Here is a 24,428-nt window from a genome sequence, read left to right as displayed (position 1 = left end):
GTCAGAGAGGATGATAAGAGACTAGAGGAGAAGCCATACATAGGAGGGTAGGGGAGAGGAAGTGTCCTGGTCATAAGCCACTGACTCAAATCCCAAAGAACACTCCAGAGATGGTGTATAGGTGATATATTGTTTTGTCTAGATTTGTATATATCTTGTGTTATTTAAAGTGTAATTGTGTATAAAACAAACATATACCAAAAAAACCACAACCATCAAACAAAACCTTGCTAACCCTTTGTGTTATATACTTAAATTATCATGTGTCCTTGAAGAGGTAAATGATAAACCAGATTTGAGCTCTGGAAAAGGGTGTGCTTAAGCTAATGGAAAAGGAGGACTTGTGGCACCTTAGAGACTAACCAATTTATTTGAGCATAAGCTTTCGTAAGCTACAGCTCACTTCATCGGAGCTGTAGCTCATGAAAGCTTATGCTCAAATAAATTTGTTAGTCTCTAAGGTGTCACAAGTCCTCCTTTTCTTTTTGCGGATACAGACTAACACAGCTGCTACTCTGAAACCTGTCCTTAAGCTAATGGGGAGCCTCTGATAGCCAGCACTAGTGATAGAGACTAGGTAGTTGGACCACAGGGACTCAACTATCAGAAGGGGTGCTAGATGGAGGATCTGTAACCTGAGGTTGTGTCTATAGACCCAAAATCAGAGGCAGGCAGACCTTCCTATGAGATAAGGATGCGCAAAAGATTGACTTTTGCTGGGATCCTCATCCAGTCTACTCGTAAGTACTCTTGGTATCTGGATGGTGAATTTCCAAGATGTTATGACCAAGAACCAACATAATCTCTGGGGATAGATGCTACCTGTAATCAGTTTCCTTTTTGAAGAGTAGAAAAGCAAAGCAAAAAAGCTAGTGACTCAGCTGTATGTAGCGTCTATGCATGTCCTACAAGTGAATTACAACAATCTGGCTTGTAGCGGGACTGCTCCTATTTTTCTGAGGTGGTACTCTGGAGTCAGATTTTCTGGTCATATGTGTAAGGTTAAGGCCTATGTGAGACCTCCTGTGTGAAGTGGAAGGGTCTTTGCAGCCTCAAAAATGGATGAAATACTAAGAAAATGGACAAGTCCACCAGGTAAGATGACGCCAGTAAAATAAGTAAATGTTAAACATTGGTTTATTTCAGGGTTAGACAAATTTTGAAGTTTGAATTCAGATAATATTTTTCATGGGGAACATAGCTCTAAAATCAGATGTAATTGCATTTGTGATTGGTGAATATTGTTTATACATGAAAAGAGGAAAATTAGACAGAGAAAACATGTCTCAGATGGGGGTAATGTAGTTGAAAGTTTAATCTTCTTTACTTCAAGTGGAAATTCACAAAGTGGTGGAGAGGCTAGGAGAGGAAGCAGTGAAGATATCTATAGGGAAATCTCTGGAGAAATTAATGTAAAGGATTAGAAACATTTCAGAATGAATTATTTTTTTTTATTTTCTCTTAGCTGCATAGAATCGGAATGGAATAGGTTCCCAGAGAGGATTGAATATATGAAATTAAATTCAGAAACCACAAAGGGGGAGAATAATGTAGTGTCACGGTTCTTTTTGTAGTATAGTTTCAGCATGGATCCTTACTTTTCTCTAGTCAATAGTTTTAAAAGAAAAAATGAATTTAGTAGGTTATATATTAGGGATGTAGAAGCATAGTCTTCCCGGTTAACTGCCTTAACCATTAACCCCAACGTCAGCCGGAGTGGGCTGAGCTGCGTTGGCCAGATGGGCCCCAGCCTCTTAAACAGTTAACCATTTAAATGACATATTTTTAATGGTATTTACATCCTTATTATATATAAAATCAACAAAATGGTCTTAACAACGTGAGATTATGGAAAGTGATTGCTTTCATTGTAAGAAACATATTTTGTTTATCAAAGGTATTCAACTCAACTACAGAATAAATTAGTCTCTTCCTCTTAGTGAACAAACATAGATATGCAAGACATTATAATAAAAAATGATCGAGATCACTGCTGGTATAACACTTTGGTGTTTTTGCAGCCCAGATGTTTAACATGAGCTTGCTGTAGGTGATTGTATTAAAAATGAGGCTGTTATAGCAGGAAAACCATGTGGATGCTAGTAGGCAAATGACCCAATTTCTTTGTTAAAAGTGACAGGTAGGACACTGGATGTGAAGGTACAGGAAGTGTAGTTTCATCCCTTCACATTTTGGGAGGGAAGTATTTTCTGACAACTACGGCGAGTTTTTTTCCTTCCACAGTAATGCTACAGTGAGGGTGCAACACCTCTGAAACAGTGGCTTTTCTTACTATTCAGCCTTCCAGTGAACTGGAATGTATAGAAAGAGTGACTAAATTCTGAAATGTAGATTAGTATAGGTCAATACACAGCATTAGTCGATAATCTCTTTAAAAATAAAATGGGAGCAGATTATTACAGCATCATTTTAAAATTCTTGAAGGCACCTATGTACTTTTCTTTCTTTTCCTGTCATGCGTCTAAAATATTCTGGTCTCTGCTTTGTAGCATGCTGGTGGTGTCAGTTTTTTTTTTATCACACACTTGATGACTGAACAGGTTTTTCACTTCCAGTAGTTTAATTAAAAAAAAAAAACGCCACAAATATAATAGAGGGTGGAGAGAGAATGCATGATGATGTGCTATAAAAGTTATATCAGCTTGAATCTGAGATGACTGTATTACTCACAAGTGGTGTGTAGACGGGTCATTCAATAAGGCTTTAATACTATGCCACTGTATTTTGTATATGTCACATGTAAAATAGCTTTTCTGTAACAAATTTTAGAATTTTAAAACATTTTAATGGGACTGTTTTGTATCTTTTGTCTGAAAAACCCAGGTGGTTTATGGTCTGATGCTGAAACTGTGTAGTTCCCATTAACTTCAGTTGGATTTGTTGGTGCTTAACATTTCTGAAAAACAGACTATTCTCTATCAGTTCAGCTTACTTTTTATAGCTTTCTGTATTTAAACAGTTGTGACTTTAAGACATGGCATTGTAGGAACTTCCAGGGTTGGAAATAGGGTCCCACTGAGTATCTGGGAACCTCCCCACAGGGTGATGCTAAATGTTACCTATTCTGGGCGTCAGACCTTTGTAACTTCCTTGGAGGAAGAAAGGAGGGGAACTTACACACTAGGGGGAAGAAAACTTTTGTGACAAGTTTAAAGCTGTTTAAAAACTTGGGCTAGGTCCATAAAAGGATATACATGCCTAAGTCCAACTTTTAGGTGCCACTGACATCCTTTAAAACCCCCTGCTCAGGTGCTGCCTAACTCTAGGCACCTAGGTTTCTGCTGTTAAAGTTCTCTAGGTGTCTAAAAATCTGCCAGAGAGTATATCCTAGCTTCCTCACTCTAGCCATTCTCATGCCTAATCCCCAATGGGATCCTTAAATTAGGCATAGCCTGTGGTACCTGGTCTGGTAGGCATTCTCAGAGCATGCTTAAAAGGAGGATGAGAAATTGATGCTGGTACCCCACTTATAACTTTTAGCCCAGTGATTGGAGCAATCACCTGGGATGTAGTAGATCTGAGTTCAGTTCCCTACTCTGCCTGATAAGGAGAAGGGATTTCAGTTTGGGTCTCCCCATGCCCAGGGAGTGCCCTATCCACTGAGCTTTGAGGTATTCTGTGGTAGGTCTCTCTTAATCTCTCCTGTTGAAATTGTTCCATTGTGTATAAATAACTAAATATTCAATGGGCCAGAGACTGAGTGATTACATTCCAGTCATTAGGGCCCTCATCTGGAGGTGGGAGACCCAAGTTCCAGCCTTCTGTTCCAATGAATATTTAATTATTTATACACAGTAGAACAGCTTCAACAGGAGAGAGTGAGACCTGCCCCAGAATACGTGATAGCCCATTAGGGCACTCTCCAAGCAATGGGGAGACCCATGTTCAGATCCCTTCCTCCCATCAGGCAGAGGTGGGATTTGAACCTGGGTGTGTCTCATCCTCAGTGAGTTCTCTAACCACTGGGCTAAAAGTTATAAGGGGAGGTGGTGCCTCCTTGTCTTCCTGTGTTTTGTATAAGAAAGGGCTTAGGTGCCTAACTTCAGGAGAGAGGGCTTACAGTCTCAGTCCCTTTGAGGGGTGGGTCTTAGGCCACACCTTTTTCCTTGGCATTTCCTACTGGCTAATTTAGGTGTCTCTTTATTCAGCATGCTGGCTTTTATGGATCCCATTGTTAGGCACCTAACTCTCCCTGTGCAATATTCTAAGAAACGTGGGCTCTTAATTTATGGGTGTGGAATCCACTGGCTGGCAACGTGCCTAAGTGCTCCTACTGGCACGTTCCGGGGTGCAATCCAGACTAGTGAGGGGTTGTGTCACTGCCTGCCCTGCAATCTTTGGTGCCTCAGAATGGTTTGCTGCTGTAGCTCCCAACCAAGGCTGCTCACAAACAACCTAAGAGCATGCAGGTCACATCCTGAGTGTCTCTGTGTAGCTGCAGCCCTGGTCCAGCAACTCTGACCCCAGAATCCTGTCAGCAATACTCCAATCATACTCTGGCCTCCACCAGTCTGGGTTACTGCTTGCAGGATGACCCCAACGCACTCCCAGTCCTGAATTTCCCCCAAAATATGTGTTCTGCACTGTCCAGCCCTTTCCTGGACAGTTTAGACATGAAAGGTCCTTTGCCCCTGTGAAGGGTCAATATTCAACAGTTTGCTACTTTAACTGGAGTTCTCAAACAATTCAGTTTAAATGCTACACTGGATTAGTTTAGATTAAAAATAAAACAAGTTTATTTAACTGTAAAGAGATTTTAATTGAATACAAGTTAGGGATGTAAAATATTAAACAGTTAACTGATAAGTATTAATCTTACTGTTAACCCTCCCTCATTCACCCACCTTCTTCCGGCTGATGATCAGCAGGTAGAAGTCCTTGCTGGGGGCCAGGGCCTGTGCATGGGTCACAAACAGGTTCTCCTGGCAACCAGGAAGGGACGGGCATAACGAGAGGTCACTGGGAGCCCAGCCCCCTCTTAAAGGGGCTGGGTTGATATTAACGCTCTAGCCCAGAGGGGTCTTTGCCCCAGCAGTGGGGAGGGTCCTGTTATACCCCTTTGTTGGTAAAAACAGTCCCTCCAGCCCTGCTGACCTGAGGGGAAATACTTACACGGACCTAGGGGTGAGTACGCTGGTGGAAGGATACTGCTTGCTAGGCCAAGAAATGCCTGTCAGTACAGGGAAGCAGGAAGAACAAACCACAGGTCCAGGGGCTTTGTGAGGGGTGGCTAGCCAGGCAGTGGGAGTGCATTTAGGCAGAGGGAAGGGCAGGGACTGTGGGCCCCATGGGGGGAGGGCGTTAAGTAGTTCCCGGCCTACTCCTGTACCACTAGAAGGGGTTTCGCTGCAGAGGTGGAAGGTGCGCTGGTCCGTGCTGTGGCTTCAGCTGATAATTGAAAGGAAGGGAAGCTGCTGCTGAAGTGGCACAGAGGCTGTGGAGGCTGCATCAGGTGCCTGGGGCCCCCTCCCTATTCCAGAATACTGAGAATGCAAGGGGGGTGCTGGGCCCCCTTAACTGCCCAAGGTCTCCTGGCTAGGCTTGTTGTGTTACCCCTGTATAAGCTCAGCTGCCCTTTCCCATCTGTCCAGAGTAGGAGAGAGGTGCCATTCTACGCATTGTGAGGCCTGAATCGGTTAACTGGTTAACCAATGTAATTTTAATAGTTTAAACGAGTACTCCTTAAAATGATATTTACATCCTAAGTATAAGGTATTAAAGTCAGAAATGGTTACAAGGGAAATAAAGATAAAATGCTTTTTAGTAGCTAAACTTAATAAGCTTGACTTGGTTCAAGATAAAATTCTTATCGCAGGTTCCCAGCAACATTGGTAACAAATTCTCAGGTCAGGATCTCCCTCCTAAGTCAAAAGGCTGGTTCCTTTGTCATCTTAGGAAAGAGAGAGAGATAGCTTGAGGTGTTTTTGCCTCTCACTTTTATAGTCTGTCACCCTTTGAAATGCATTTTCCTGAGGGTTACCCCTATATAAAGTTCATTCCAGCTGTAAGGACAGAGACAGAGTCTCGTCATTAAAGAGGTTCCATGCTGTTCTTTGCTAAACTGCAGATCGATCTATTCCTGCCCCCCTTCTTTAACAAAGACTGGTCACTTGACAAGTGATTGCTAGTCAACTTTGATGACACCTGGCTAGAAGTGCCGGCTTGTCCTTTGTCTTTGAGAAATAGGTTTTACCCACTCCCCAAACTTGTCTGGTAAACACATTTTAGTCATCTCATCGTATGTTCATAACTCTTAATGTGCGTTTTGTACATACATTATACAAGAATATTAATAATCACTGTGTTGTTTTCAAATAATACCTCACAAAGCATATATTATACAAAGATTATTTCAATAGGGTGTAGAGTAGTGGTGGGCAGCCTGCGGGCTGCACACAGCCCATCAGGGTAATCTGCTGGCAGTCTGCCAGACAGTTTGTTTACTTTTGCACGGCTGCCGGCAGCTCCCAGTGCCCACAGTTCGCCGTTCCCGGCCAATGGGAGCTGTGGGGAGTGGCGGCCAGCATGTCCCTGTGGCCCGCGCCGCTTTCTGCAGCTCTCATTGGCCAGGAACGGTGAACCGGGGCCAGTGGGAGCTACCAGTGGCCGTGCAAATGTAAAAAAACTGGTGGCCTGCCAGTGGATTACCCTGACGGGCTGCAGGTTGCCCACCACTGGTGTGGGGCTTGAGTACGGGGTGGTTTTGGTCACAGTCGCCTTTGGAATGTTACTTATAGTCAGAATGAAGCAAAGTGATCAAAGTGAATGACAAATGCAATTTATCACAGATACAATTGTGCGTATGTATGTATACATCTATATCTGTATAAATATCGACAGTGTCTGTAATGGGTATTGTTGATATCCCACACTGTTCTCTGCTACATTTTAGTTTAGTAGTTTTTCTTTTGGTTGTGACTTCTTAAAGATCTGCCACAAAAATCTAGTGCAAATTAAACAGGTCTTTTAGTAGTAATGTTGTCTCAATTTTTGTTTAACTGGCTTGGATTGAGGCATAGTTTTTGAAAAAGAATCAGTAGCATATTTCTTAATTGCATAATAATAGTCTAAGTTTGTACGAAAGACAGAAAATGGGGAGGACAGGGTGTGTGTATATGTTAGGAGAACTGTACTGAATAAAAATGATTCCCTGCTTTTCTTTTTAGAATTTATCAATTTCTGAATTAAATAATTGAAACTCATTTTACACCTGGTGAAATAATATTTAACTCCTTGGCACTGGCTAAATGCATCTTCATTAAGCAAATATTTTGCTAATACAATCGTTAAAATGCAGCAGTCACTGCTATCATTAGGTGAATTGTGTTCACCAGGACACATCCCAAGAGTGTAGTTACCCCAATTAAGGTGAATTTATAGTACTGTAAGTGAAAGGTGCATCCCTTTTGTTGTAAAAACTTCCAAAAATTAATCTGGAATTCACAAGATCTTGTTTTCCATGGAACATATTTAATGGAGTATTGTAGCTGTCATCTTAAAATTTGTAGTTGTACGATATCCCCATTCACCTTGAAAATTTTATAAGATGGCCAAAATTTTGATGGCGTTTTTTTTATTTGTGAAGAGATGGCAGCCCTAGATAATAGATCGAAATATTTGAAATGTCATTTGTAGTTAACATCTGCTTTTTAAAAAATGATAGTAAGACTAGATGCAACTGAGTAGAGTTGACCACAATTTATTCTCTGCATCCTGCTTCTGTCTTAAATTTAAGTTTCCCACCTGCTGCAGGAAATAAGTCCTTCCTGCATGTAATTGAAAGCAAAACTGTTGCAGACTGTAGGGGGGAGAAAGAAAGAAAGGCCACAAAACTTTGCTCTACAAAGTCTTTCTTGGAAGTAATTGTTGCTGATGCTGTTGAAACGATCACTTCAAAGTAAAGAGAAATGATATATTGAATTTGAAGGCTTGAGGCTTTACGACAGATCTGCATGAACTGGTTTCATATTGTGTCTAAATATGTGTCAGTGCTGCTGCCAAGAAAATATGTATATACACAGCTCTGTGAGGAATGTAGTGAAGATCAAAGCTGCTTGTGGAGAGCTGAACTGAAATTCAACCAAGTCAAGGTGAATAGATTGCAGATAGCCTTTGGTGGCTGGTGAACAATAAAATGATGACTAGGAAAGCTTTGACAATGCTACTAATGAATGAAATGCCTGTGTTTGTACAAAGACTAGAGGTAGTCAAGAAAACATGCTTGCTGATTACATTTGACCAGAGTTCATACTTGAAGTCTTAGGTTATTAGTAGGGCCCTACCAAATTCACGGTCCATTTTGGTCAATTTCACGGTCATAGGATTTTAAAAAATGTAAATGTCATGATTTTGGCTATTTAAGTCTAAAATTTTACAGTGTTGTAATTGTAGGGTTTCTGATCCCAAAAAGGAGTTGAGGGAAGGTCGCAAGGTTATTGTGTGTGTGGGGCGGGGGGGGGTGTTGCGGTACTGCTACCCTTCCTGCTGTGCTGCTGCTGGCAGCGGCTGCCTTCTGAGCTGGGCAGCTGGAGACCAGTGGTTGCTGCCAGGAGCCCAGCTCTGAAGGCAGAGCTGCCACCAGCAGCAGTGCAGAAGTAAGGTTGGCATGGTATGGTATTGAGCTATGCCCTCAGTCAGCAGCTGCCACTCTCCAGCTACCCAGCTCTGAAGGCAGCAGCACAGAAGGGTGGCATAGTATATACTTCTGAACTGCTGCTGGCAGGGCACTGCCTTCTGAGCAGGGTGCCTGGCCAACAGCCGCTGCTCTCTGGCCATCCAGCTCTGAATGCAGGGCAGTAGTAAGGGTGGTAATAATGCACCCCCCTCTAAGATAACATTGTGACCCCCTTGCAACTCCCTTTTGGGTCAGGACCCTGAATTTGAGAAACTCTGGTCTCCCCTTTGACGTCTGTATAGTGTAGGGTAAAAGTACACAAAAGACCAGATTTCATAAGGGGGAGACCAAATTTCATGGTCTGATGGATTTTTAATATCTGTGAATTTGGTAGGGCCCTAGTTATTAGGGAAAAAAATAGACCTGTTAATATGCTTTGAAACGCTTTCATTTCCACATGCATGACCAAATTGAAAGCATGGTGGATTAATTTAAAGTAAAGCAATTTAAATTACCAATTTTAATAATTTAAATCAGCAAGCAGGAAACCTTGATTTAAATAATCAATTTTAATCATGTTTTGCATTTGTACTTTAGTTATTGTCCTAAGAGAGAGTGATTCTCATTGGTTGATTACCATTAAAACATGTTTCTTTGAAACTCAGTATAGTTTTTACATTGAATTTGGTGTTGCTTGTCACTAACCAGGAGGATGTACTATATCTTCCCCATTTATTTAAGCAATTATAAAGTTTAACTTACAGTTATTCAGATTTTTACTTTTTATTATGTTAGAAAATGGTGAATGATGCATTTTCTTATTTAGCTAGATGTGATTTGTATCAAATTGCATTTGGATGGAGATTGGAATTCAATTAAAATGCACAAAAACACATTTTCAAATTTTTTTTAGTTGAATAAATTTACTTTAAATGTTTTGGATACATAATAAACAAAAAGTAAGTTTATCAAAACATGTTTTGCATTTAAAACTAACTGATTTATTAAATAAAGGAAGCATTATCTACAGTGAATTGCACTGATTGATTGTTTCTGGTCAAATTGTCCTTCAAGATTTTAGAACTAGTAGATCTCATCCTCTCACACCTAGTTTTTATTCATATATTGGAGGAGGAAAACGAGCTTTTCAGCTTTTTCAGCTCCCAATTGGTTTCTTAATTTTGAATGAACTAGTTATTGAAGTGAACTAGTTGAAGAAACTGCATACATGAAGAAAATGCATGAAGAGGCTATCTATTGTCAAAAACTCGTTTAGCATTTAACAAACTGATTCTAGGTGCTTAGCTAGTGACATTCACGAGTTCAGTGGTTTGACTTTCTTTAAAACTTGTCAGCAGATATGTATTGTTTAATATTACTTGCTCTATTTAATACAAAGTATTTTAATAGATTATAATAAGTGTAGACCTTAACATAGGTTGTCAATTTCAAATTTTAAAAACTGTATTTAATTTTAAAAAAATCAATTTAAATAAAAAAAAAAAGGTTTAATTAAAAAAAATCATTGATTTTTATCCACCCTGAATGACAGCTTGGATGAGCAGATAGTATTAAAAAAGAGGAGCTTATACTTATTAGGCAGTATTGAACTTTTTGTATAAGCCCTCCTTTTCCTCAAAAGGGATGGACTTGACTAAGTTAAACTAGATTGCTGGTACAGAAAACTGACAAGGTTTTGGGTAACCATTTAAATTAGAATTTGGAGGAAGGCTGACAGGTACTGAGTAGCAATTGGGTTGCATTAAAAAATCTGCTAAAAATCAGTAATTCAAAGATACCTTTGTATCTAGTAAAGAATGGAACACAAATTGCATCTGAACTGGAGGAGCAGCAGGTTGAGAGCACAGAGGTAAAATAGAAAAATAAAGCATGCAGAAAAGACAGATAAGTTCTAGAGGTGGGAGAGTAGCATTATACATAAAAGATTCCATAGGATCTAATGAGTTGTGGAAAGTCACTAATCTTTGTCTTTAGAAGCATTAACATTTTTGTTTGTAACACTGCAAGTATTGAATATCTTTTTCTTTTTGTAAATTTAACAGAATCTAAAAGCAGATCCAGAAGAACTATTTACAAAATTGGAGAAAATTGGCAAGGGCTCTTTTGGTGAGGTTTTTAAAGGAATTGACAATCGGACTCAGAAAGTGGTTGCTATAAAAATTATTGATCTCGAAGAAGCGGAAGATGAAATAGAGGACATCCAACAAGAAATCACAGTGCTGAGTCAGTGTGACAGTCCTTATGTAACCAAATATTATGGATCCTATTTAAAGGTAAGATGATGCTTGTTTTTGTGTTTTACAGTGAAAGGTTTTGTTCAGCCATCAAATTTTTATGGACAAGGACATCAGTAGAATAGCAGAATAGTTTTCAATAGAAAGGGAAATATTTTCTCTTTTAACCCTAAAAACAGCGTGAACTGTTTATAGTTTGTGAAGAGTCTGCTTCAAGACCCAGCTTAAGAATAAAATAGTGTATGTGTCTGTTTTGCCACTTTACTCAAAGGCAGGAAGAAATCAAATTTGTTTAAGTAACAGACTTGTCATTGGGGACATTGAGGTCAAGCAGTGGTATATTTAGATCAGTCTAAACTTAGAATATTCTCACTCTTCAATTATTGTTCAATTTTAGAATGCATTGAAAATGTAATAAAATTGCATAAAACAATTAGAAATAACTCAGTACCTGCTTTGTATCCAGGTTAATGTCAGGCCTTGATTTGTTGTAGTCTGTTTTTTTAAAACTGAGATTTGTTTAGACTTGGTCCTGTTTTTGACCTGAATGGCTCAAAAATTAATTTAACCTGTAACTTATTTGCAGGAAGTATTTAGCAGAGAAGCCTGAAATGAAGGCTGATATATCCTGAATGGGTTTTAGTTGGTGCTTCATCTGAAATTACAAGCTTTACTGATCACCTCTTGGCTTTCATTTATTTTCTTTGAAATGATCCACTTCTTGACAGTAAATCAGCTGAGATGAGTTTTAATAATGCCAAATACAAAAAGGTATTTCTTCTCTGCAGAAAGATTCATGTTTGAGGTTTCTCTTATGCTTTCACACAGAAGGTAGCACAACTATGCTTGGTACTTTTTGGTGCTATTTTTCTCTGACTTTATCCCATTTGTGTTACTCAGTTTTCTTTTTTTCCACTGAGAGTGCATGCAGGAGCTTAAAGCTTTCATTTTTCTCTTGAAAAATGGCTGAGAAGCTAATCAAAGGGCAGAAAATATCCTAAATACAAAATTTTGTCCACTTTTGCCATTCTAGGAATTTTCTACTTCATTTCTGAGGCTATGAATGCCCTTAAAAACAAAAACAGAAACAAAAAAAACCCCAACTCCTTATTAACCAATCAGGATTTCTGGGATCTTCAGTTGCTTGCATACTGAGAACAGATTTGCTCTTAGGATCCAGAAGATACATGACCATTCCCACTAGAACAGTCCACTGTGTGATGGGTCCACCTGTGGCCTGGGTCTTGTTGTCTAGGGCAACTTGAGAAAAAGTCAATCACCAAAATTCAACCACACGGCAGCATGCATGGTTTTGGACCTGATACCCCACCACTGCCCTGATGCAAATGTAGGTATTGAGTAAGTCTAAAAAGCCGCTGGAAGGTTGTGAAGGCATATAGCCAAACAAAATGAATTGGGGTCTGCTTTTAGTCTTTCTCCACTCCCCTCTTGAAATCTCCTAAGTGGTGTTGGATATGTGAAACAGGGCCTTCAGAAAGGGCAAGACAGGAATTTCTCCTCTCGGGAATTAACTCACAGAATTCTGAGCCCTTCTTCCCTCTTTAAGGAGAAATCAATCTTTTCCTCATCCTTATTCACAAAGGAAATGTTCCAAATTCCCATAAAGTTCATTTCTCCTGCAGGACCAGTGGTGAATGTGCTTCTTATGGAGGACTGCAAGCATTAAACTGGTTTTATTCAACAGATCTGAATACACGTGATCATATTGTCTTGACATGAATGTAGTTCCTCCCAATGAGGATGACAATAAGGTGATGTTCTCCTTGAGAATGCACAACTTCACGAGGCAGTCAGAAATATAAGGCTGAAACAATGCTGGTAGGAAAAAAAGATCTAACTACTTTTTCAGATGAAGGTGTTATGCCTTATATTGTAGTAGACACCATCCCTACCTTGAAGAGTTTACAATCTAAAACAGATGACAGGGATGCAATTTACAGACAAAATACAGGAGCATGATTGGGGTACATCTTGTGAGTGCGTGTGTGTGTATAGGGAGAGAGTGCAATGGGAATACATTTGGTCAGCACTCATTGGTCGAAGTGGGGCAGAAGAATGGTGAGCAGGGGGAAGTGGCTGTCGGTATAAGAGAAGGAAGGTGGGTAAAAGGAGACAAGGGCAATTAGTATAATGGACATGAATAATTAAGTTGACCAGCTGAAGGGTTGCTATGGCAGGACAGGCTTGGGATGAAGGGGGTGGGAGGGTCAAGAATCAATGGCAATACAACAAATGAGGCGGGGGGGGGGGGAAATTAGTCTAGGTTTCAGAGTTGAATGAGTTATGATCACGTCAGGAGTTTATAAAGATATTGGCAGCTGCTGCAGTTCCCAGCGTAAATGAAAGAGGAGGCTTCTAGCCTTAGAACCCTGGATGGTTCTGATTGGGAATTCTGGAATTTTCTGACTTGACCCCTTAGCCCTTGGGTGCAGCTGGTGCTGGCTGACTGAGGTGGGAGCTCTGATGCTCTGGGGTTTCCTGAGTGCCCCTCTATCCATCAAGGTGCATTTCACTGCTTTACAGTCCATTTTCTTAGGTACCCCAATAGCATCAGTGGCCAGAAATTACTTTTGTTCTTAGGCTCCTTTTGCATACATAGTCTCCTATTAAGTTTTATCCATTCCCTTATGACTTTCATATATATTTGGACTTCTGTAAGAGATTTGATTTAGTATTATACAATGTTCTTGATTCATGATTAAAAAATAATTGTAGCACATATTAAAGGCATTAAAAACTGGCTGAGAGATCTCAAAGTAGTTGTAAATGGGGAATCATCTAACTGGGATTTTTCTAGTAGACTCCCACAGGGATCTGTTTTTTCCCCCCAATGCTGTTCAGTGCATTAATCTGAAAGAAAATCTAAAATCATTGATAGTTTGTAGATGACACAAGAATTAGTGGAGTGGTAAATAACACACACCTTAGCATGTGACGGTTGCTGGAACTGCTATCCTTGCTTTGGCAAGCCCTGTCAATGTTTTTCTATTTTGCATGTTTCTACTGTGACAGAGTTCCAGTTTGGTGGGTCTTGCGCTTGACAAAGTTTGGTGGGTCTTGCGCTTATTGACAGATTTGCTCGCCTTGGAGTTTCACGGCAGCCCTCAGCTTGGCCATTTTTCTGAACCCACAGTGCAGGTCGACTCTTCCTGTGTCTGACCAGGAGTTGGGAGGATTTGGGGGGAACCCTCTACTCCGGGTTCCAGCCCAGGGCCCTGTGGAATGCAGCTGTCTAGAGTGCCTCCTAGAACAGCTGTGCGACAGCTACAACTCCCTGGACTACTTCCCCATGGCCTCCTCCCAACACCTTCTTTATCCTCACCATAGGACCTTCCTCCTGGTGTCTGATGATGCTTGTACACCTCAGTCCTCCAACAGTCTGCGTTCTCACTCTCAGCTCCTAGTGCCTCTTGCTCCTCACAGGCACACCACAAACTGAAGTGAGCTCCTTTTTAAAACCCAGGTGCCCTGAGTAGCCTACCTTAATTGATTCTAGCAGCTTCTTGATTTGCTGCAGGTGTTCTAATCAGCCTGTCTTAATTGTCTCCAGAAGGTTCCTAATTGTTCTGGAACCTTCCCTGTTACCTTACCCAGGGAAAAGGGACGTACTTAGCCTGGGGCTAATATATCTGCCTTCTATTACTCTCCTATAGCCATCTGGCCCGACCCTGTCACATGCCGCCGCCGCCGCGCCCCCCCCCCCCCCCCAACACTATGGGGTTGGGCAACTTGGGATGTCAGGCAGTGTACTCGTGACAAGCCATCTGCATTGCCACGGTGGCTTCCAGCCCGGTGTTGTATGGTGAATTGGAAAGGTTGTAGGGACAGGAACCATCTGGTCACCCTTGTGTTCTTCTCTTTATTTCGCTGCATCCACTGGAGGGGTGCATGGTAGGTCACAAGGGTAAACCGTCGTCCAAGAAGGTAATAACGTAGTGTTTCCATGGCCCATTTCACAGCTAGGCACTCTTTCAACCACGGCATACTTCTGCTCTCTCGGAAGGAGTTTCCTGCTGAGGTAGAGGATTGGGTGTTCTTCATCTCTGACCATCTGTGATAGGACAGCTCCCAATCGTACTTCAGATGCATCTGTTTGTAAAATGAATTCTTTGTTGAAGTCTGGGGCTATAAGCACGGGGTTACTGTAGAGGGTTGTCTGTAGATCCATGAATGCTTTCTCTGTGGGATCTGTCCACTTCACCATGTCTGGACCCCGGGCTTTTATCAGGTCTGTCAGGGGACTCGCTCTGGTAGCAAAATGGGGAATAAATCGTCGGTAGTACCCCACCACACCCAGGAATGCCAGGACTTGCTTTTTCCGATTCGGCTGGGGCCAATTTTGGATAGTCTCTAGTTTTATTTAGTTGTGGCTTGACCATGCCCCTTCCTACAGCGTAGCCAAGGTATTTAGCCTCGGCTAGCCCTATAGCACACTTGGCTGGGTTGGCTGTGAGGCCAGCCTGTCTTAGCGTGTCCAGAACTGCTTCCACCTTTCCTAAGGGGGTTTCCCAGTCGGGGATGTGAATAATCACATCATCCAGGTATGCCGCTGCATAACTGGTATGGGGCCGTAGGAGCTTGTCCATAAGACGCTGGAAGGTGGCAGGTGCCCCATGCAGTCCAAAAGGAAGAACAGTATATTGAAACAGACCCTCTGGTGTAGAGAATGCCCTCCTTTCTTTCGCATCTTTGGCAAGGGGAATCTGCCAGTATCCCTTTGTTAAATCAAGGGTGGTCAAAAATCGGGCATTGCCCAGGCGGTCAACTAACTCATCGATACGGGTTATGGGGTATGCATCGAATTTGGATATCTCACTCAGCCGGCGAAAGTCATTACAAAACCTAGTGGTGCCATTCAGTTTGGGCACCAACACGATCGAGCTTGACCACTGACTGTGGGACTCTTCGATGACTCCCAGTTCCAACATTCTTTTTACCTCTGCTTTGGTCTCCTCCCTTTTTGCTGCTGGGACCCGATAGCGCCTTAAAGTTACCTTTTGCCCCAGGGTCTGTGATGATGTGGTGATATGCTTCGGTGGTTCGGCCTGGTTTGGTTGAAAACACGTCCTGGTATCGGTTGATCATCTCAGTTACCTCCTTCTTCTGGTTTGGTGTCAGATCAGTGGATATCCTGATCTGCTCCTGCATATTATTTCCCTGGATCGGGGTCTCTTGGGCCACTACACACACCTCTCGTTGGTGCCAAGGCTTTAAGAGGTTAATGTGATAAATTTGTTCTTGTTTCCGGCGTCCTGGCTGCCGTACCTTGTAGGTTACTTCCCCCACGGGTTCAACCACCTCATAGGGCCCCTGCCATTGGGCCATAAGCTTGCTTTCTGCCGTGGGTAGCAACACCATCACCCGATCCTCTGGTTGGAACTGTCGGACTTTTGCCTGGCAATTGTAACGGGTTCGCTGGGCCTCCTGCGCCTTTTCCAAATGTTCCCATACAATAGGGGTGACCCGGGCTATCCGTTCTCACATCTGCAATACATGGTCAATTATATTTCTCCCTTCATTGGGTTCCTCTTCCCAGATTTCTTTTGCAATATCTTGTATGCCACGGGGGTGGCATCCGTATAATAATTCAAAGGGGGAAAACCCAGTTGAGGCCTGAGGTACCTCCCGGATTGCAAACATAAGGTAGGGTAGTAGGGTGTCCCAATCCTTCTTGTCTCGAATTACCACTTTCCTTATCATTGCCTTGAGGGTTCGGTTAAACCTTTCTACCAGCCCATTGGTCTGCGGATGATAGACTGAAGTTCTCAGGGTATGTATATGGAGCAGCGTACAGAGGTCCTTCATTAGCTTCGACATAAATGGGGTACCTTGGTCTGTTAATATCTCCTTTGGTAGCCCCACTCGGGCAAAGATCCCCACCAACTCTTTAGCTATCGTTTTAGAGGCTGTGTTCCGCAGGGGGACAGCTTCTGGGTAGCGAGTAGCATAATCCAGAATGACAAGTATATATTGGTGGCCCCGGGCTGTCTTCTCCAGGGGTCCCACTAGATCCATGGCTATTCACTTGAAGGGGACCTCTGTGATGGGAAGGGGTACTAAAGGTGCCCTCAAGTGGGGACGGGAACTGTGCAGCTGACACTCCAGGCAGGACGCACAGTACCTCCGCACTTCTTCATATACTCCGGGCCAGAAGAATCGTCGCAGGACCCGTGCCAGGGTCTTCTCTACCCCCAAATGCGCCCCAAAAAGATGACTATGGGCCAGATTTAATACAGCATTCTGGTGTTTTTGAGGTACTAAGATGTGCTGTACCTTCTTTCCCTGTACTGGTGCAACCTGGTATAAGAGATTCTTCTTCATTATGAAGTAGGACCCTACTGGTCCTGGTCCATGGGTTTTCCCTTCCACTGGGACCCCATCTATTTCGGTCACCTCCTTCCTAATGTTGTCCTGCCTTGGGTCTTCAGCCTAGTCCCGTCCAAAATTTCCTCTCCTAGGGCTAATCTGCCCGAGATCTAGGGGGCCAGTCTCTGTTGCCTCTACTGGTTCAGAGGCGTTAGGGTGTGGGTCAGACTCAGGTGCTTCTCCCTCCTTGGTGGCCTCCTTTTCAGCTGCTCAGGTCCGCCTACCTACGGGAGTGACCCTCTGGCTTTGGGCCAGTATTCGGGTTCCCAAGGCCTTAGCTGCCCTTCTTTCCTTTTTCGTCTTTCTACGCTGTCTGGGAGCGGAGAACAAATCTGGGGATATTTCAGAGAAGGTTGGGGGTTGACAGTCTATTGTGGATGCCTCACTACTTTCAGGGCTTCCCCCTTTCTCCAATTGGGACACTGTGCAGCTATGTGTCCCCACTCCCCGGAGGCATAACATCTGTATGGAGCCCTAGGCATTCCCCTAGGTTTGGGTAGTCTAACATCACGATCCTCTTCCCCCTCAGTGCTCCGACTCTTGGTGGCTACTGGCGGGCCTTCAGCCCGTCTCTTTTTCCACCTGGGTTCTGGTGTCCCAGTCACCCAAGCTCCAGGGCTTGGTGCTGCTAGTTTAACCCGGGGTGTTTCTTCCTTAACTGGTCGGGTCAGCTCCCTCTCCATCCTTCGCCTTTCTACAAGCGCGACAACCTCGTCGTAGGTGGAGGGTTCGTTCTGGCTTACCCAGGCACGATGGTCTGGAGGTAGTCCTCTCATGTACCGGTCGATGACCAGAACCTCTAGTATCTCCTCTGGACTTCGGGACTCACTCAGTTCATAACCACTTTTGTGCGAGATGGATGAGGTCATATAATTGGGACCCCGCAAGGTTTTGTTTTCCTGGTACCTCCACTCATGATATCGCTGGGCTCGCACTGCGGTCGTTACCCCAGATCTGGCCAGGATCTCTGCTTTCAGCTGGGGGTAGTCTGCCGCAGTCTCTTCAGGCAAATCATAGTAGGCCTTCTGGGCCTCCCCACACAGGAATGGAGTGAGGATGCCAGACCACTGTTCTTGGAGCCAAGCCTCCCGCAGGGCTGTCCTCTCAAAGGCCAGGAGGTATGCTTCTACATCATCTTCCTGCGTCATTTTCTGCGGCCAATTGCTGGCCCACATGATCTGCGTCCCATCGTGGCCGCAGTGCAGCTCTATAAGGGCCTTTACCTGGTTTACCAGTTCCCGCAACATAGCCCAGTCTTGAGCAGCCTGATCCATCAGCAGGCGATTAGTCTCTTGCTGCAACCGCACTGCCTCCTTATGGGCGGCTGCCTGGACATGAGTAGCCTCCTGCTGGGCAGCTGTGGTTTGTATCAGTGACCGCACTACCTCCTCCCGTTGTGGTGGAAAAAAAATAAAAAAACCCTCTTCCTCCCCCCCGCCCCCTAACACCCTCCTTCTTCCGCCGTGCTGTGGACACCAGATCCCACTTCCAACACCAGTTGTGACAAAGTTCCTGCTCTACCTTGGTGAGTCTTGTGCTTATTGGTGGATTTGCTCGCCTTGGAGCTTCACGGCAGCCCTCAGCTTGGCCGTTTTTCTGAACCCACAGTCCAGGTCGACGACTCCTGTGTCTGACCAGGATTTGGGGGGAACCCTCTACTCCGGGTTCCAGCCCAGGGCCCTGTGGAATGCAGCTATCTAGAGTGTCTCCTGGAACAGCTGTGCAACAGCTGCAACTCCTTGGGCTACTTCCCCATGGCCTCCTCCCAACACCTTCTTTATCCTTACCATAGGACCTTCCTCCTGATGTCTGATAATGCTTGTACACCTCAGTCCTCCAACAGTCTGCGTTCTCACTCTCAGCTCCTAGTGCCTCTTGCTCCCAGCTCCTCACATGCACACCACAAACTGAAGTGAGCTCCTTTTTAAAACCCAGGTGCCCTGATTAGCCTACCTTAATTGATTCTAGCAGCTTCTTGATTTGCTGCAGGTGTTCTAATCAGCCTGTCTTAATTGTCTCCAGAAGGTTCCTAATTGTTCTGGAACCTTCCCTGTTACCTTACCCAGGGAAAAGGGACGTACTTAGCCTGGGGCTAATATATCTGCCTTCTATTACTCTCCTATAGCCATCTGGCCTGACCCTGTCACACTACATAGTTAGTTGTAAGTAGTTTTAGTGAAATTTTGTAATTTAGTGAGTTAGCGGAGTTTTTGTCCCTTCAAACCTTGTGCCTCCTGCAACAAGTGTAAGCTCCTCAGTGACCTGCACTCAAGCTGCCTGGGAGAAGCTCACTTGGGGGATCGCTGCCAGATTTGCAGAGACTTTAAGCCAGACTAAAGTCTTTTCTCATGGAGGTGGCACTGATGCCTCCATCTGAGCTAGACCAGTCTGACTCAGCTCAGAATGCCTCAGCATTGGTAAGGAGTGCTCCTCTTACCATACCGGAATCTGGGCACTGTTCACCTAGGAAAAGGCACAAGAAACAGCGAGAAGAGAGGAGTCGATCCCTGGCACCAAAGATGGCCAGGTTGGGGATCAGAGTAGAGCTGACCTAAGAGAGGCCACTCCTCTTACTCTACTGCAGAAGTCAGCATTGTTGACTCCTGGGCCTACACAGGCACTGTTGACTCCAGTACTGGATGAGCTGTCTTCATCTGGAATATAGCGTGATACCGATAGTATCTTGGTGCCGAACACACCAGAGGTGTTTGCTGTGGCCAGAGACCATCTAGCGCTGTTGGTACTGGTATCACCTGTTGCCTCAGGTCGTCGTTCGGTACCTTCAAAAGGGAAACTGGCTATGATGGCCTTGGTGCAGACATTTTTATGATAGCACTGGTTTCTGGTGCTGGTGCGAACTGTACCTCTGTGGTCTCTGGACTCATCCTTGGAGTCAGAGGTCGAGTCTTACTCCTCTTGTTTGAGAAGTTGTCTCCAAGATGCTCCTACCCTTCTATAGACCATCTAGTGCATGGTCTGGTCACCCCTGGGGACCTATGCTTGTCTAGTGGCCCTTTTGGAACCTCTTGTGGGTTTCCATCAGTTTCAGGAGCTTACTCTAGGTGCTCCTATTTGGTGGCCTTGGAATGAAGGGCACCAACGTGCCATTGGGCTATAACCAGTCTTCACTCTGGTACTGACCTATCTAAATTTACACTTCTCATGAGTGCCTTATCCAGTTAGCTTAACTTAGTTACAATAAAAAGAAAACAAATACCTTGGATTTCTTCAAAAGCAATGTTTCACCAACTGTTTGCTGGTCAGGCTGATACTGCCTTTTACTTCTGGGTCTCTGAGATCCCTGAAGTCTTCTGAGAAACTAGGAAGACAGGAAGGAGCATAAATCCTAGCAAGTCGAGTGTAAAAGTGTGATTAGGCAGGCCAAAAAAAAAAAAATGTGAAGAGCAACTCGCAAAAGACACAAAAACTAACAGCAAAAACATTAAGTACATCGGAAGTAGGAAGCATGCCAAATGATCAGTGGGGCCACTGGACAATCAGGATGCTAACGGAGTACTCAAGGAACACAAGGCCATTGTGGAGAAGCAAATGACTTCTTTGCGTTAGTCTTCACTGCAGAGATTGTGAGGGAGATTCCCACACCTAAGCCATTCTTTTAAAGTGACAGATCTGAGGAACTGTCCCATGTTGAGGTGTCAGTAGAGGAGGTTTTGGAACAAATTGATAAACAGTAACAAGTTACTAGAATGAGATGGTATTCATCCAAACGTTCTGAAGGAATTCAGTTATGAAATTGTAGAAGTACTAACCGTGGAATGTAACCTATTGCTTAAATTAACTTTTGTACCAGATGACTGGAGAACAGCTAATGTAACACCATTTTTTAAAAAAGGCTCCAGAGGAGGTGCTGGCAATTACATGCTGGTGAGCTTAACTTCAGCAGCAGGCAAATTCATTGAAACTATAGTAAAGAACACAATTATCAGACACACAGATGAACACAATATGTTGGGGGAGAGTCAACCCAGATTTAGGGAAATTATACTCAACAGTCTATTCTTTGAGTGAGTCAACAAACATGTGGACAGGGTGATCCAGTGGCAGCAGCTGCTGTCTCACTTGCTGATCTACTTAAAAAGGCAATGTACTTAGTGGGCTCAGCGTACTTAAAGGGGCAATGCGTGTCTCTCTCTCTCACACACACACACATACACACGTTGTGTGTCTCTGTCTCTCTCTCTACCATGCTGTCTCCCCTCCCTCCATTCGTGCTGCCTTGTGGAGTGTTAGGCTACATTAACAACGTGTTAACCCTTAAGGGCTCAGCCAAGTTCTTGTTCATCATTTAGCAATAAGGTATTCCCTGGGAAATATCCCACTCTCTTCCACCCTCTGACTTCACCACCTCAGCCAAGCTTCACAATCATCATTTTCTTAGCTAATAAATCTTTAGTTAGTTTACTAAAGAAATTGGCTGTCAGTGTTGTCTTCGCTAAGATCTGGAATATATCTTGACCTGGGGTACGTGACTGACCCTTTGGGGCTGGAAGAACCTGATGTGTGATGATTTTTGGTTTTAATAACCTTTCATCATAAAGTCCAGTTTGTCTGGGTGATAAAAAGGGGCTGGAGAACTAAAGGGACAGTCTGTGACTCCATTGTGAGTCTAGTATAATAATCCATGAGTGCACTTCTGTTACTGGCTTGGTGAAATCTAATTATAGAAAAATACCACCAGTTTTGGGTGTCTGCCCTATTTTATGACAGTCTGATCTGAGTTTCGCTCTCTCAGCTGCAGCCACATACGAGACAGCATGACAGCTGCCCTTGACTTAAAGGATGCCTATTTCCCTGTGGTTGTTCACTAGAGACACAGGAGATTTTTAAAGTTCAGGGTACCAGAAAATCATTAATTTACAGCCCTCCCTTTTGGTCTTCCTCAGCCTCTCAAGTCTTCAGAAAGTGAATGGCAGAGGTTGCAGCACATCTCAGGAAAGTGGGTGTCCAAGTGTACCCATTTCTGGATGGTTAGTTGATTCTAGGTCAATCCAGACAGTAGAGGTAGCTGTCAGAAAGATCCTGTCCTTTTTTTCCACTGAGCCTATTGATTAATAAGGACAAGTCAGTTCTTCTCCCCCTGTAGAGAATCAGATTCATAGGGGCAGTTTTTGTCTCTGTAAGAGTGAGACTTTTTTTTACCTCAGGCCAGGTTTCAGGTGATATTGCTCTTGTGCAAGACTTCAAGATGTATCTTCATACAATAGTGAGGAATTGCCTGAGACTTCTAGGTCACATGGCCGCTTTTACATACATGACTCAGCATGCCAGACTGCACCTCAGTCATGCAGAGGTGATTGAGGTCGGTCTATCAACCCTCTTATCTGGTAGACATACTTGCTCACGTACCTGCAAGTGTTCTGTCATCCCCAGATTGGTGGATGGACTCTGCCAATGTATGAAAGGGGGTTCCCTTTAAGGATGTAAATACTTTTTTAAAAGTTAACAATTTAAACGATTAAAAATGTCGTTTAAAACTGTTAACCGTTTAAGTGGCTGGGGCCCATCTGGCCAGCACGGCTGGGCCCGCTCCAGTCGGGCTGGGTCCACTTCGGCCGGTGCGGGGGTTAACTGTTAAGGCGGTTAACCTGTAAGACTATGCTTACCAGTTAACCTTTTACATCCCGAGTTCCCTTTTCCCCAACTTTGCCCTTCATGTCTCAGATGAGGATCTCATTTAGGGGATCTCCATGCTCAAGGTATGTTGTCAGATGAGGATCTCTCTCTCTCTCTCCACATAATGTTTGAGAGCACTGAGCTATCTGTCTGGCCTGTCAGGTATTTCTTCCCCACATCAGGGAGTGTACAGAACAAGTACTCACAGACAACACTGCTGCTGTGTTCTGTTTGAACAAGAAGGAGGTGCCAGATCAGGCCCCTTTTGCCAGGAGGCAATAAGCTTTTGGACTTTCTACATCAAGAATGCCATTACACTCCAGGCATCTCACCTTCCAGGGAGTTCAGAACTGTACGGCAGGCCATCTTAGCAAAACATTCAACAGAGATCACAAATGGTTGCTCAGATCTTATGTAGCAAAGTCCATTTTCCAGACTTGAGGAATGTGGGAAATAAACCTCTTCACCTGACCGAAGAGGAAGTGTAATCTGTTCTGTTCAAGAGTAGGTCAGAGCCTGGGGTCTTTGTCGTACACTTTCCTTATACTGTCCTGGAGGGGGAACTTCTGTTTGCTTTTCCCCCCATCCCCTTTGTTTCATGGGTTTTGTGCAAACTCAGGCAGGATCACACTATTTTTATTTTGTTAGTGTCATCCTGGCCTTGACAGCATTGATTCTTAGATCTTTTGAGTCTTTCGATTCAAGATCCCATGTGTCTCCCTCAGGTCTTGAACATACTTTCACAGGACCATGGCTAGGTGTTGCATCACAGACCTCTCAGCCTACATCTGAGTCCTTGGATGCTTAGTGATTAACTCCCCAGGAAACTGACTGTTTCTTTGGACTCCAGAATGTTCTCTTAAATAGCTGAAAGCCTTCCCTCTCTTGAGGTGAGTATACCTGGTGGAAGAGGTTCTCTTTGTGGCCCCAGCAGAAAGGAACCTCTGAGACCTTTACAGGCTTCCATTCGTTCTGGATTATCTGCTTCACCTAGGCGTAAAAGACTCTATTGGTTCTCTGAGATTTCATTTGGCAGCTATCTCTGTATCCCATCCTCATGAGGAAGGAAAGTCTGTTTTTTCCCAACCCTGTGACAATTAGATTCCTGAAAGGATTAGATAGACACTTCCCACCTGAGAAAGATCCCACCCCAATGTGGGATTCCAGTTTAGTTCTTTTAGCTTTAATGGTTTCCCCCCCACCCCGCACCCTCCTTGAGCCTATGGCTATGTGTATTCTCTCTCTCATCTCCAAATGAAGGTAGTCCTCCTGGTAGCTATTACTTTCAACTATGAGGGAGCTTTAGTTGCTGACCCTCCTCATACAGTGTTTTACAAAGAGAAAGTTTGTGCCCACAGCCTAAATTTATCATGAGTGATGTCAAAATTTCATCTGAATTTAGGAGTTATGTGCATAATTCCTGTTTCTGGGATGTAGGAAATCCAGTATCCCCACAGAAAACAGTGCTGCCTTAATGTGCTTTATTATCAGGAAAATAGATGTAATGATGACCCTTC

At 43.7% G+C, this 24,428-nt stretch overlaps 1 protein-coding gene across 7 annotated transcripts in view; it reads left to right on the top strand.

The window, feature by feature from the left end:
- The window catches only part of STK24 (serine/threonine kinase 24), a 123,596-nt gene that overhangs the window by 5,530 nt on the left and 93,638 nt on the right, over nt 1-24,428 (top strand). For 2 of the 7 annotated variants that reach the window (XM_043534916.1, XM_037896183.2), the window contains exon 2: nt 10,699-10,929. The exons of 2 other annotated variants lie outside the window; for them this stretch is intronic. In XM_043534916.1, the coding sequence (XP_043390851.1) occupies nt 10,699-10,929 (231 nt within the window). Of the gene's footprint in view, nt 1-6,779; nt 8,112-10,698; nt 10,930-24,428 lie in introns of those variants that run through there. 3 more of the 7 variants (XM_037896174.2, XM_037896191.2, XM_037896202.2) reach the window with 3 other exon arrangements.

The sequence above is a fragment of the Chelonia mydas genome, chromosome 1, assembly GCF_015237465.2.
Source record: "Chelonia mydas isolate rCheMyd1 chromosome 1, rCheMyd1.pri.v2, whole genome shotgun sequence".
NCBI classification, from domain to species: Eukaryota; Metazoa; Chordata; order Testudines; family Cheloniidae; genus Chelonia; species Chelonia mydas.
This window is presented reverse-complemented; position numbering and strand designations above follow the sequence as displayed.